Source organism: Podarcis muralis, chromosome 4 (genome assembly GCF_964188315.1).
Source record: "Podarcis muralis chromosome 4, rPodMur119.hap1.1, whole genome shotgun sequence".
Taxonomy (NCBI): domain Eukaryota; kingdom Metazoa; phylum Chordata; class Lepidosauria; order Squamata; family Lacertidae; genus Podarcis; species Podarcis muralis.
The window spans coordinates 73,591,075-73,603,113 of NC_135658.1; the positions used below are offsets into that span (position 1 = coordinate 73,591,075).

The 12,039-nt window shown below is 41.5% G+C and overlaps 1 protein-coding gene across 1 annotated transcript in view; it reads right to left on the reverse strand.

Annotated features, from left to right (window-relative positions):
• GABRG3 (gamma-aminobutyric acid type A receptor subunit gamma3) overlaps nucleotides 1–12,039 on the reverse strand; it is a 305,700-nt gene that overhangs the window by 111,723 nt on the left and 181,938 nt on the right. Inside the window, exon 5 of the mRNA XM_028727830.2 lies at nucleotides 10,581–10,663. Within this exon, the coding sequence (XP_028583663.1) occupies nucleotides 10,581–10,663 (83 nt within the window). The remainder of the gene's footprint in view (nucleotides 1–10,580; nucleotides 10,664–12,039) is intronic.

Sequence of the window (12,039 nt, forward strand, 5' to 3'; positions counted from 1 at the left end):
ACAGTAGCCCTTGGCTCACCCTTTCAGAGTTGGCCATTATAAGATTCCAGAATATTAATCCATTCTTTACAAAAGCAGCATAAGGGAGGTCCACATTCCTTCTTACGTCTACCACAACCACTTTCCCTACTACAGGACTTAATCAGATAGTACCCTCTGCTTATCCAATCTCTCTCATCCCATGCTACTCCCATTTCTCACATGCATGCACCAAAACACATAGCACTCTAGCCACCCAGCCGCTCGAATATATTTCACTCCCCAAACCACTAATCACCAATCACTCCACCTACTCTGCTAAAATATACCTGGAGATGACAAAATCACTCACTGACAGAACCATGTACAGTAACATAACAGAGTTATGCCTCAGTAACACAGATGTAGTGTCCTAGATAGCAATCTGACTCACTCACTCAAACTCTCACACACCCAAGACTCTCAACCTTCCCTGAGAACTGCTCTTTCCCTCCAAGGACTGCCCTCGGACGTTTCTAACACACCCCACAGGCACTCCACACACAAAAATAGCCATTAGCAAAATACACCATAGTACAGTGACCCCAGTAACTAGCCATATGTGCCAGGAAATGCCTCAGGGAACATATAGGTTTTCAGCATGCATCAGAAGTGTATTTCTAAGAGAAGGTTGTTACACATACTTTAATTCTATTTCAAACCTTTCTTGCATTCATGTACCCTCTTATGACAAATACATTTCTTTTCTGAAATTTCTCTCCACGTCTCTGTCTTCTCAGTAATGTCTCCTTGGCTCCCACTGCTCATCTTAAAAATCTAACAGCTTGAGGGTTCTGACTGAAACATTAGATTAAATAAATCTATGCTGGTGTTTGTTTTGCCTATAATTTTTATTTACTTATGCCTATACATAAACAATATATCAGCCAGTTGGTGTGTGTGACACAGTGGTGTGGCACAACCATTCTGCCCGGTATCGGTGACTCTCCCTAGACATTAATGGCTTCACTTTAAGGTCCAGTTGCTCACAGCCTGACAGGACTGAAAATGAAAGCTTTCCATAACAAATGAAAGTGCTTGAAGGAAGGACATTTTTACACTTAGAAAGAAAACTGTTTTAAGTCTTCTTTAGGAGTGTTTATAGCTGCTGATGCGTCGTCTTCTTGGTACTAAAAAGGAGGACAAATGGAAACTCTTGAAATCAATAGCACTTAACTTCCAGGCTTCTCTATTTATGATAGGGGTGATAAGACACTTGGGTTTTCAACACCTAAGACTCTTCACAAGATTGATTGATCTTGGATCACTTGTGAGGGATGTCTCGTTCAAGGGCAGCAATCACACCAGGGGCATCAGGAGTTCCAGCTAATTTGAATATACCTACTTTGCAGTTTTTATTCCACTTCCAAGATCCATGTTTTCCAACGGCTACAAAAATTAGGATTGGTTATAGATTCCCAGCTGAGGCAGGGAAGAGCATTAACATAACATGAAGAGCACATTGACAGCTGAAAAACTCACCCATGTCCATCATTTGACTTTAAATGTTCCAACCAAACCAGGGACATGGTGCAGGTTTCCTATGTACTTTGGGGGGAAAGTGTCGGCCTAGCTAGGGATCCTCATACTGGTGTCCTGCCTCTGTGCTTCTAGAGCAAAGTGTGCATATGTAAGTCTTGATCCACAGGCCCAAAGGAGGGCCTTGCATGAGTCATTTGGTGCAGGGATACCAAAGGGGGAAGCGAGAAATGACAGTATGGCCAGTTCTAGTGCTTTATTAAAGAAAAGTATAAACTAGGTCAGCAAACTTTTTCAGCAGGGGGCTGGTCCACTGTCCCTCAGATCTTGTGGAGGGCCGGACTATATTTTGAAATAAAAAAAAGAACAAATTCCTATGCCCCACAAATAACCCAGAGATGCATTTTAAATAAAAGCACACATTCTACTCATGTAGAAACACGCTGATTCACAGGCTGGATTTAGAAGGCGATTGGGCCGGATCTGGCCCCCTGGCCTTAGTTTGCCTAGCCATGGTATAAACTTACAACACAGCAGCAGAGTCCTACTGCCTTCACAGGCTCCGGATAGATGCTGAAGCAGTAAGTAGTTGTAGGTAGGTAGCCGTGTTGGTTTGCTGTAGTCGAAACAAAATGAAAAAATTCCTTCCAGTAGCACCTTAGAGACCAACTAAGTTTGTTACTGGTATGAGGTTTTGTGTGCATCCTGAAGCAGTAAGTAGTAATTATGACTTGTCCGTGAGGCGTGAATATGTTAAGCATTACTTATACACAAAGCAAGCTGTATAAGCTGGCAGCAATTGCCCAATTAACTCACCCCTGGCTTAGAGGCCCCTTCCCAACTCTCATCTTTCTCTCAGACCAGGGAATAGCTGACAGGCAGCCAGCATGAGAAGCCTCTCCTCTCCCAACTAACTAAACCAAAACGAGGGCTTCAAAGCTTCAAAGCATATAAATATATATATGAGCTTATTATTGCAGCAACTAACAATTATCTTGACTACCAAGATGGCGCTCACAGGCCTTCTGGTACACTTTCACTGTTTGGTTCTACACATTGCAAAACTCTAAGTTCGTTTCTTGATGCATGGGAGGAACTGGCTTGTTTTTTTTAGCCCCCCCCCCATCATATTATTTTATTATCTTCTTAATTATGCTGTTTTAAAACTGTATTTTACATTCGTCTTCCTTTCGTAATGTTTTCTTTTGAAATGCTTAAGATAATTTTTTTTGTTAACTTTTGTGCATTAAAAGCGCATTCTGCAATTGATTTCCTTTGCAATGTGTTATTCTGAACATCTTAAGGTAATATTTTAGCTTCCTGTTAATTATGTTGCTTTGAAGGCATGCTTTATCTTTGACTACCTTCGGTAATGTTTATTCTGGTTTGTTTGATGTTTTAATGTCTTGTAAACCACTTTGTGATTTTTTTACTTAAAAATATAAAGCTGTATAGAAATGAAATGAAAGATAATAATAATAATATTAATAATAATAGTCTAGAAAGCACTTTCCCCCTAAAAATAAACAATTATATAAAACAGAAGTCTCAGGATATTCAGTACCTAATAGCAGAATTTGCATTTATGTGGCTCATCCGTAAACATTAAGATTGCCACTATTAGCCAGGAAATAAACACAGTAAAAAAAGCTAGTTCAGCACATCGGACAGCTCCCAGGACTATTACCAGTCATTGGCTGCTTCTGATGGGGGAGAGGGGAGAGATTTTGGTCTTATTTTCGCATCTAAAGACCAGCTGAATGCTAGATTCAGCATCTAATCCTCTCACTGAATATTAAGAAAGTATTATACTATGAATTGTATATTATTCCATTTTCTATTGGTGTGGAAATGAACAGAGTTGGTCACTGAACAGTCACTAAAAATAGAGAGGGAGAATTATCACTGGGACTTTAGGGCTGTGCACATCTCTTGTAAATATCTGGTATGAGCACTGTCTAAGGCTTATCCTCCTCAGCTTAAGAAATCTGACCTGGCCACTGAAGGAGGTTGTCTGGCTGCAATTTTGATGGAAACAACTGCTTTGTTTGTTGGTTTCAATCAATACAATCCCTTAGTGCAAATTCCCAAGTTAAGCCTCAGGTTTCTAAGCTGATGGGAGCAAGCTAATAACTTTTAGTTCAATGTATCTCTTGGGGCAGAGACACAAAAAAAGAAGACTTAAAAGAGATTTTGAAGTAATTTGGAACAATGACATAAAGAAAAACCCTCCACTGTCTTAGCCAATGCAAACTTTTTAAAATGTTGAAAATGTGTGTCTTTTAACTTGCAGGAGAGATTTGTCAAACTAAGTTTAGATCTGCTGTTCTAATCTCTATATCGGGCATAGGCAAACTTGGCCCTCCAGATGTTTTGAGACTACAATTCCCATCATCCCTGACCACTGGTCCTGTTAGCTAGGGATGATGGGAGTTGTAGTCCCAAAACATCTGGAGGGCCAAGGTTGAGGAAGCCTGCTCTATATGATATCATCAGGGCTTTCTTTCAGCAGGAACTCACTAGAACTCAGTTCTGGCAACGTTCAGGTGGGCATCCTTGCCAGTATAAGAGAAAGAAAGGAGGCATTCATGGTGAGTTCTGGCACCTCTTTTTCTAGAAAAATAGCACTGGATGCCATCCTATATATGTGTCTAGGATGAATCACATTGCATCTACTGAGACTTACTCCTAAGTAAATGGATATAGGATGGCAACCTGGTGATGACAAGCAACAGTTCACAAGTCCTACCCAGCTTCACCCCAGGCAGCCTTGCAAACCTTCAAAGACCATCAAAAGGCTCCACCACACGGCCATTGTGAGAGGGGCTACACAATAGATCTTAACTATTTCAGAAAAACCCCACCTTCATGGTGGTGGTGGGAACTGAGAAACCCTGATTCTTCTCACCACCCTGAAAGAAAAAGTAAGCCTCTGTGCAAGCTTTATTGCTGCTGAAGTACCCCTCCTATCAGCCCCCACAAGTCCGGCCAATGGCCAAGGATGATGGGATTTGTAATTCAGCAATATGGGGAGGCAAAGGTTCTCCCTACCTGCCCTATACTACAATATACTGCTAAATGTTTTAACATTGCCTTTTGGAACTTGGAAAGAAGCCCACATCTTGATAACATTAATAGCAACCGATACGGATGACACTTTCGGAATATTGCATGAGCTTCGGGGACAGTGCAGCTGGTCTCTCTGGCACATGCATTGCTTTGGGACTAGCTTCATTGCACATTGTTTTTACTGCCTTTAAAACTTTTTGCATTCCCCAGCCCCCAGGAGAATTAATCAGCCTCCCTTGGCCTCTCCCAAAATTCCTGCCTCGAGTCATTGGTGATGTTTGCAGTTAAAACCTGCATACAGCCTTCCCTGTCACCACCAGCACATGCACAAATTAGCATGTGGTCCTTTCCCATCTAGTTTGCAAAGCTGCTATGTGTTTCAACTGCACAGCTGAGGGTGGACCAGAAGATGCCCACAGAAACACCCGCTGCTTCAGATAAGCTCTGCGTGATCACATTATAGACCCTTCATCTATTATTCTCTGTTGAGAGTTTCATGTGGTTCCCCAGGTGGATTTTTGCAGGGAGAAGTAGTGGAATAAACTTGTATAGCTACATCTAAGCTTACGCAGCTCAGTAATACCATGTGATCACTGCTACTTTGATTTATCAAAACACTATTTTTTAAAAAGAAGCTGTGCAGACTTAGTACACTTTCTTTAAAAAAGAAAAAAGCAGTGACTCCAGGGGCTGAATTTGGGACACGGCGCAATTTAAAAAGCCCACAGCTATTAATTGTGTAGCCATTTCAGAAGAAATAATAATAATAATAAATTGACAACGGTGGCTTTTTTTTAAAAAAAGGGGGTGGTGGTGGAAATAGATAACATTTCACAAAAGCAGACCAGAGCCCCAATATCATATATTCCCCAGTAGTTTCTGACAACAGAACTAATTCACCATATCTTTGGAGTGAATAATTGGTAAAGAAATTGAAATGTTCAATACACCAGGCTTTGTGTGTGCGCGCACATGTGTGTGCGTGCACATTGAGTGGGGAGGATTTGGTGGAGCCATCCCTGTGTTTGGCTCTGCCAGCTGAGCTGGCCTCCTATTTGCCCCCAAATGTACCCTTAGACTGCAGTCCTGTACCTTCTTATTTGCAAGTAAGCCTCGCTGAATTCAGTAGGACTTACATCCGAGTAGGACTGCACTGTTAGATTCTTAGATGGGAATTGGCTGAAAGAGTTGGGTGAACATTTCTGCTTGCTGCAAAGAGCACACAGGTGATTATTTGGACACCACTACAAAGGGCAGGGGAGGGTCCCTCTCTATGCTGGAGTGATTTGCAGATAGGGATCTCACTCTTGACCACTGCTTTCAACCGGTTGATTTACAAGGCTGAAGATGATAATCTACAAATTGACCAGAGAGGGTAGAGCAATTGTGGTGCACATCACATCCTTTGAATGAGCAAAGCCATGTGCCGTGCAATCGCTCCCTTTGCCATCAATTGGCCAGCATTTTTCTGACTTAGAAGAGAAGCAATGAGGCCCTAGTTGGTTAGGATGCATCATATTTATGCTGTGTTCCCTAATTGATGGGGATCACATCATGGAGGAGGAAGTAGCAACCAAGGACAACAGTGGCTGTGAAAATGTCAAATAATAATCCCACAAAAATTAAAAAGAAGGGGGGTTTAGAGGAACTATTCTGCCTTCCTGGAAAGGACAATGTTCCCTCTGAATACATTTGCAAGTAAACATTTGGTGCAATCCTCTTCTTAACCATGTTAACTTAGGAACACAATGAGAACATCTTTAATTCTGAGGAAGTAACAGAAGACAGGTGAACAGTGGAAATAGCTTGTCGTCAAGATGCAGTGTGCATGCTAATTAATTTCCCACTCCTCAGATCATTCATCTTCAAATAAGACAAAAAAGAGCTAACAGTCTGCACTGGGATGAATCATGCTAGGTGGGACAGATGTGGTTACCGGAGGACACCTGTGGTCAACAGTGACTCATCTCCAGTAAATGGCAACTTTTAAACTTTGTGAGAATATAATTTGTTGTTTAGCAACAAGATGGGTTTCTGTCAATAACCACATCCAGCATCACCAAAATTATCCTAGATCTTCTATGAAAGTGGCTTGATTTATTAAAGTATTTCTATATCACTTTTCACAAAATGTATGAAAATTTAAAACAACAAAGCTACATAAGAAATACAGATACATCATATAACAAAGCAAGAATAATTAAAACAAAAAGAAGGTGAGCTGGAGATCAAGATATTTGGCCAGGGTAAGTAGGGAAAAAACTGTTTTAGCGGGACTTACTTCTGAGTAAACATGCATAGGATTGTACTGTTATTTGCAACAAGCTCATTCAGATCTTCTTAAATGTAAGCTGAAGAGGCAATTCATAAAATGCTTTCTGGTACTTATTCTCTCTCCACTCGTGCAAGTCTGCTTGCAGGAGCAGTGGAACACGAGCGATCTGGGAACTCATTCATTATGGCAAATGTGACTTCAGGGACGTTTCGCTGTTTCCTTGATCACAGGATTTGCTGCAACTGAGTTCCCAGTTCACACGATACATTGCTCAGGGGAGTAGACCCAGTTGAACGAGAAAGGCAAAGAGAGGAATAAAATGTGTGAGTCAGTTCTGGTCCATAGATAAAAACAAGGAAGAAAGAACCACAATTGGCCAGTATTTCTGTTTTCCACTCTGCTTGTAATGAGTAACATCATTCCTATGGATCCAAAACTGCTAAAAAGCCTGGGAGATAAAAGAAAAGTATTTTCCTAGAGCTGAGAAAAATTGTCGTGTGGGCATCAGGCAAGTTTCCCTGGGGAGAGCATTTGAAAGGCCATGTACCCTGATAAATAAAGGACACAAAGAATCAAAGGAGGAATGGAAGATTTATGAAGGAATGCACGGCACAATAGGACTTTCAAACTCCTTTGTCTATTACCAGACACAAGATGGAGGGGACACCTGGTGAGATTTTTTTTTTTAAAGATTGTGCTAAAAACAGATAAAAGGGTTCTGTTAAATGTGCAATTAATATGCTGAACTTATTGCAATAAAATGAGGTTAGTAATGATAAAATAGTGTTTAAACAGATGAGACACCAACATGAGAAGATCCCCTGTTGTTAGGTTGCTTTTTCAAAGAAAAATCACAGAAACATAAGGAGGAAGCATATTGTGAAATCATTCTGACAGTTAAATCATCTGCATGCTTGGGAGAGCTCCCCAAAGCAGTCAGTAGTATTTACTCCCAGGTAAGTGTGTGTAAGGCTGCAGCCTGAGGGTGGCATAGCACAAATGCAGCTATTGTACATTAGACTGCATTTTATTGCACTCTCAAAATACTTCCTTATGGAATACCAAGTTTGCATTTGCTCACTCTGTAAGGTACACACTGATAGTTTATAAATCAACAACAGCCCGGTAGAAGTTTACAACCAGAGCCAATCTCAATATTGCACTGTTACAGAGTCCTTTCATGAACTGTGTGCTAAACCACAGTAAATCAATCTATTGTTTTCTACTGGAAAGCTTGAAAGATAGATGCAGGAGTACCTGGTGTCCTGTTTAGGACTACAGTTCCCATCAGCACTAGCCAGCACAGTCAAGGGCCAGAAGTGGTAATCCAACAACATCTGGAGGGCACAATGTTGGCTACTCCTGTCATACAGGAAACGTTTGTGGCACAAATAAAACATTGATAGGCTCCCCCTCCTCTTCAGAGCTGTTTACTAGAGACTTCAGATGCTGTTTACTGGAGACTTGAGACCCCATGTCAACCTTCTCCATAGCTTTGGGGAGCTCTCATTATGCAAAAAGAAAATTGCCATTCAGAGGGCTTTCTGAATGTGCTTTGTATTGTGATGCTTTTATAATACACAGAGGTACCATTCTTTGTATGCCCATGTACTTTTAATAAGAACACACAGTCTCTCTCCTTTTCTCTCGCCTTTTGTATATGTGGCAGAGACATAAAATACCTGAGTTACCTTTGATTTTCCTCCTGTTTTCACTAAAGCAATGGTTGGCAGCCAATTACCATCATTTAAATACTTAGCTGAATATAATTTTCAGTTTAGAAATATTTAGCCCGCTAGTGTGAGGTTTCTGTCAGGTCAGCTTCTCAGTTACAAATAGTCTTTGGAGTTTCTGCTGATAGTTTCACAGCAGTCTTGAACTGAGCACTGAATGTTCTTGGTTTTGTGGGGTGGTCAAGAGAGAGATAGAGAAGCCCTTCAAGAAGAAGAAGAAACCAGCTGCAGTCAGGGGATATAATAACATAAGAAGAGGGCCCTTCGAGTCCAACCCCCCTCCCCATGGTGGTCAAACAGATGCCACTAGGAAACCAACCAACAGGATTTAAGCATAAGAACATTCTCCCGTCCAGTGGTTTTCAGCAACTGGTATTCAGAAGCATAGCTGCCTCCAACCGTGAAGGCAAAGTGTATCCATCATGGCTAAGAGCCATCAATAGTCTTCTCCTCCATGAATTTGTTTAATCTTATGAAGCTATCTACATTGGTGACCATCACTGCCTCCCGTGCAATCAACTTTCATAGTCTGAAGAATTGCTTTCTTTTATCTGTCCTGAATCTTCCAACACTCAGCTTCATTAGATGTCTACAAGACCAGAGCCATACCACCACTCTAGCTGCTTCTCTTGGCTCAGGACATGGTCTGTTATATTCCATGGTGAGCTAGAATGGCAGGCTTTTCACGGCTGCCTGCTTCAAGGATTTTACATTTTCATACTGGTTCTTCACATGAACTTTGAAAACCATACAACTGAATGCTGGTAGAGATTCTGGTACTTGCATCCACCGACCGCACAGAATGGGCACAATCCTCTAGGAAGTTCATCTCCACAAGCCCCATTGAAATGAATGGGAGATGCACAAGAGCATGATGGAGCTGGGCTGAAGAACCTATCACGGAATCAGGCCCATGTTGATACCCAATTGGGAGTGCAATGGAAGTATCAATGGAAACATCTTGGGAGGAGCATCCCAAAATATACATAAATGCAAACAAAAACCTAGCCAAGTAAGCCACATTGCACATGGTGGTTCCGCATGAGTCCCTGGCAACAATGTGGTTCAGCAGAGGACCAATGTGTACCAGAGCACCTGAACAGCCTGAAATAACTTATATGATTCTCCAAGTTAGAGGCACATGGACTTCTGCAGTCCGTTAGACGAGCTCCCTCACACAAAGCATATTGAAACAAGATGGGGGTGCTAAGGAATGTTGAACATTACAGCTTGGGGGAAAAAATGCTGTCACATTGCAAATGATCTTCCTGCAATTATTTTTCATGCATCTTACCCAGGCAAATCTCTCACATGAGAAAGAGATAGGATAAACAAATTGTCACACAAACATCTGAAGTACTGTTAAGCAGATTTGGATAATACTAGTATTAGCATCCTGGAGCTGATCTGACATGTTAATTAAAAGGTGCTGTTCCTTGTCTCACATGTGTTCCTGTTGGTAGGTTCTTATCAACAATGACAAGATTTATTAACACATTTGCACACACACGTGTTCATATATGCACTTGAAAGTACAAAAAGTTGTACCATCCAGCTTCAACTGGCAAACCTCCTGAATGGTGAAAGTATAACATTCTTCAAGTAATGATGCTATAGAACTTTGACTTATGAACTGGAATTGCTTCTGTGCAAGTTATCACAAACTTTTAACACATCTGAATATGAATGGGAATCACAGTACACGTCACCACAACCCACATTTTACGAAGGGGGACTGGGGTTTTATTATATATATTCATATACACTTAGATACCCATAATCAGTTCATGGTTCAGTAGTCACTGGGGCCACAACTTAACACAATGCAACAATTCTTGTCTTTTGCCACAATGCTGCAGGTTGGAAAACCCCCTGTCACAAACAAAGATGGGGAAACACACACAGTGCCATTGTAATGAATCTGAACCATCTATCAAAATGAGAAGCAAATACATGTATATTCAAAGTTTTGCTTTTAGAAGATATGCACCAAAACTATTACTTACAGCTGGAGAATATCAGTGGGCATGAATGTTTATCCATTGGGAAGTTGTGTAGCTGCAGCTGACATTCAGCGTTGATAGTAAGCCTGGAGGGAAACCAGGGAGCTATTACTGTCTCCGTATGATGACAAATTAAAACAAGACAATATCTGGTGGCGTTTCCAATGCTCAACGGTGAAATTCTTTAAAATGCTTATTTAAAGTTGATGTTGGTGTAGGTTTAGTTGTATGCATTTGGTGACCTATGCAGTTTTCAGTAATATAGTTCTGGTTCATGTGTTACCAGTGGGAGCAAAAGAAACTTGGACGGTGGAGGAACTGGTAGGTTTCCCCTCCAGCATGACCTCAAAGAAAATGTACAGCACATTCTCCTCAAAAAAGTGTGACACATAGAGAAAACCCAGGCATTGACCAGAGGAGACAATCTTTCCCTTTGGTCCATGCCTTTAGGAGCTGGCTGCAGGAGCTTATATTAGCTTCCAGGACCAGGGTCAGTCCAAGCTGTGACACAACTATTTAGACAAACCAGGGAGCTGGCCAACTCCCACCTTCTATGTTAGAAGCACAATGTCAGCCTGCTAAAGAAAGCAGTGAACCAAGCACTTTGTGAGAGGTGTTGTGGTGGGGCTCCATTCTTTCTCCATGTGAGAGTCGCTTCTGCAGCTAGCAATGGGTGAATTGGGACACAGTTTATTTGTTAATATCTACCGTAAACTGCTGTGCAATTTCACTTCAAATTTTGCAACAGCATTTGAGAGTTTATGAACTCAGTTGAGAAGCTGATAGTACCTTAGAAGCTCACTTGGGGAGAGAACCAGAAAGTGACCTTTTCAAGGAAGTTATGATACATCTCAATTATATAATTTTTCACCCAAATCAGAAAAGGACACATGAGCTTAACAGGAAAAAGTAAAGCTTGGTATTCCTGAGGTCCCTGACTATGTTCATTTGATTGGTTGGCTGGTTTTGTAGCTTCTAAACGTTATGACCATTTCTATCACTTGGCACGGAAAGCAGCTTACAAATATAACTTAATATAATGAGAAAATGCTCCAGATTCAAGGAAGTAACCTAAGCATGATTATTGATACTCTCCTGCAGGGAGATGTGAAGCCAGTCTTGGGAAGATCTACAAGAGTGAGACAGTGGTGTGCAGTGAATTTTTTTGTAGGGCAAAAGTTAGGGCCAGAGGCTCCAGCTTGTGAGGGAGATTGAGGGGCTAGAGAGCTGCTGTCATGTGTGTAAGCATCACGACTCCCTCCTTAAGCCAGCCAGAAGCCTCCCTGGTTTTGGGAAGGAGGCACCAGACTTTAATACTCTAATTTACCAGGAACATTTAGGTAACCTAGCCCTCCTAGTCCACTGACCACATGCTCCACCAGCCTCCTCCAGTCTGAGGGACACAAAATCCCTTATGAGGAACCTTCTGGGAGCTTCATGCCATGGGCAGGGCCAGACAAAA